The sequence below is a fragment of the Macroventuria anomochaeta genome, assembly GCF_010093625.1.
Source record: "Macroventuria anomochaeta strain CBS 525.71 unplaced genomic scaffold BU25scaffold_21, whole genome shotgun sequence".
NCBI classification, from domain to species: domain Eukaryota; kingdom Fungi; phylum Ascomycota; class Dothideomycetes; order Pleosporales; family Didymellaceae; genus Macroventuria; species Macroventuria anomochaeta.
In genome coordinates this window covers 260,988-261,887 of record NW_022985382.1, presented here as the reverse complement: position 1 = coordinate 261,887, position 900 = coordinate 260,988, and the positions used below count along the sequence as shown (strand labels likewise).

The 900-nt window shown below is 51.3% G+C and overlaps 1 protein-coding gene across 1 annotated transcript in view; it reads right to left on the bottom strand.

The window, feature by feature from the left end:
• Positions 1-652: 652 nt before the first annotated feature.
• The window catches only part of BU25DRAFT_97033 (HET-domain-containing protein), a 4,066-nt gene continuing 3,818 nt past the window's right edge, over positions 653-900 (bottom strand). The window contains exon 3 of the mRNA XM_033712279.1: positions 653-846. Coding sequence (XP_033560573.1) covers positions 774-846 — 73 coding nt within the window. The 3' untranslated portion in view covers positions 653-773. The remainder of the gene's footprint in view (positions 847-900) is intronic.

The window sequence follows — 900 nt, the reverse complement described above, 5'->3', positions numbered from 1 at the left end:
AAATACACCATAAATTGTGTAAGGTCCCTGGGTGGAGAGACACACTATGTCGCGAAACAGGTTGGCGGTTCGGACCTTCAGCGCCTCTGATCTTCGAACTGTTGTAGCCCCCGTTCATACACAAGTAGCTACAAGTGTTTCTCTTTTAAGCTAGCAGAGTCCGACCAGGATCTCTGCGGTGTTGATTATGCTGTCAATCGTTTTGTCAATACTGTCAAACGGCTCTTTTGCAATACCCCCCAGGATCTGTGTTAAGCCAGATTTAACCTGTGACCTCGACCCAAACTCCATCAAGCATCGTACGTTCAACCAAAGTGTGTGCCGGCTCTGCGCAAGTGGCTCCGGTCTTGCTACAGTCTTCACACATGTCCCAGTCTCCACCAAAGCAGATATTGCAGTGGTATTGACGTGCACTTGCCGGGATGCTCCACGTGCAGACATCGCATCGCATGCCCGGCTGGCTATTGCTAACCTTCGGCGACGTTTTCTGTTCAGTGTCAATCGCCCTACTATATCTATTCAGAAGCTTTGATACTGCGCCATGTCCTTTCTTTGCAGCTATCCAGAGAGGTTTTCGTCTGAAGCTGTCAGCTTTTTGAGGGTCGATGTTGTGCTGGTTAATGAGTGCTTCCACAGTAGTGGTGTTGCCGCCAGCCGCAGCCCACCAGAGCAATGTCCGCCCATAACAATCTTGTATCTGTGAGATGCCTCCACTTAAAATTAAGAGTTCAAGCGTCTCCTTGTGCCCCCCATACGCAGCTGCGTGCATAGGATTACCGTAGCGTCCACCCTGCGCGTTGATGTCGGCGTTGTTGTCTAGCAGCAGCTTGACTATCTGCTCGTGGCCTCCGTATGAAGCTGCCTGCAGTGCGTTGCCGTAGACTCCACCCTGCGCGTTGA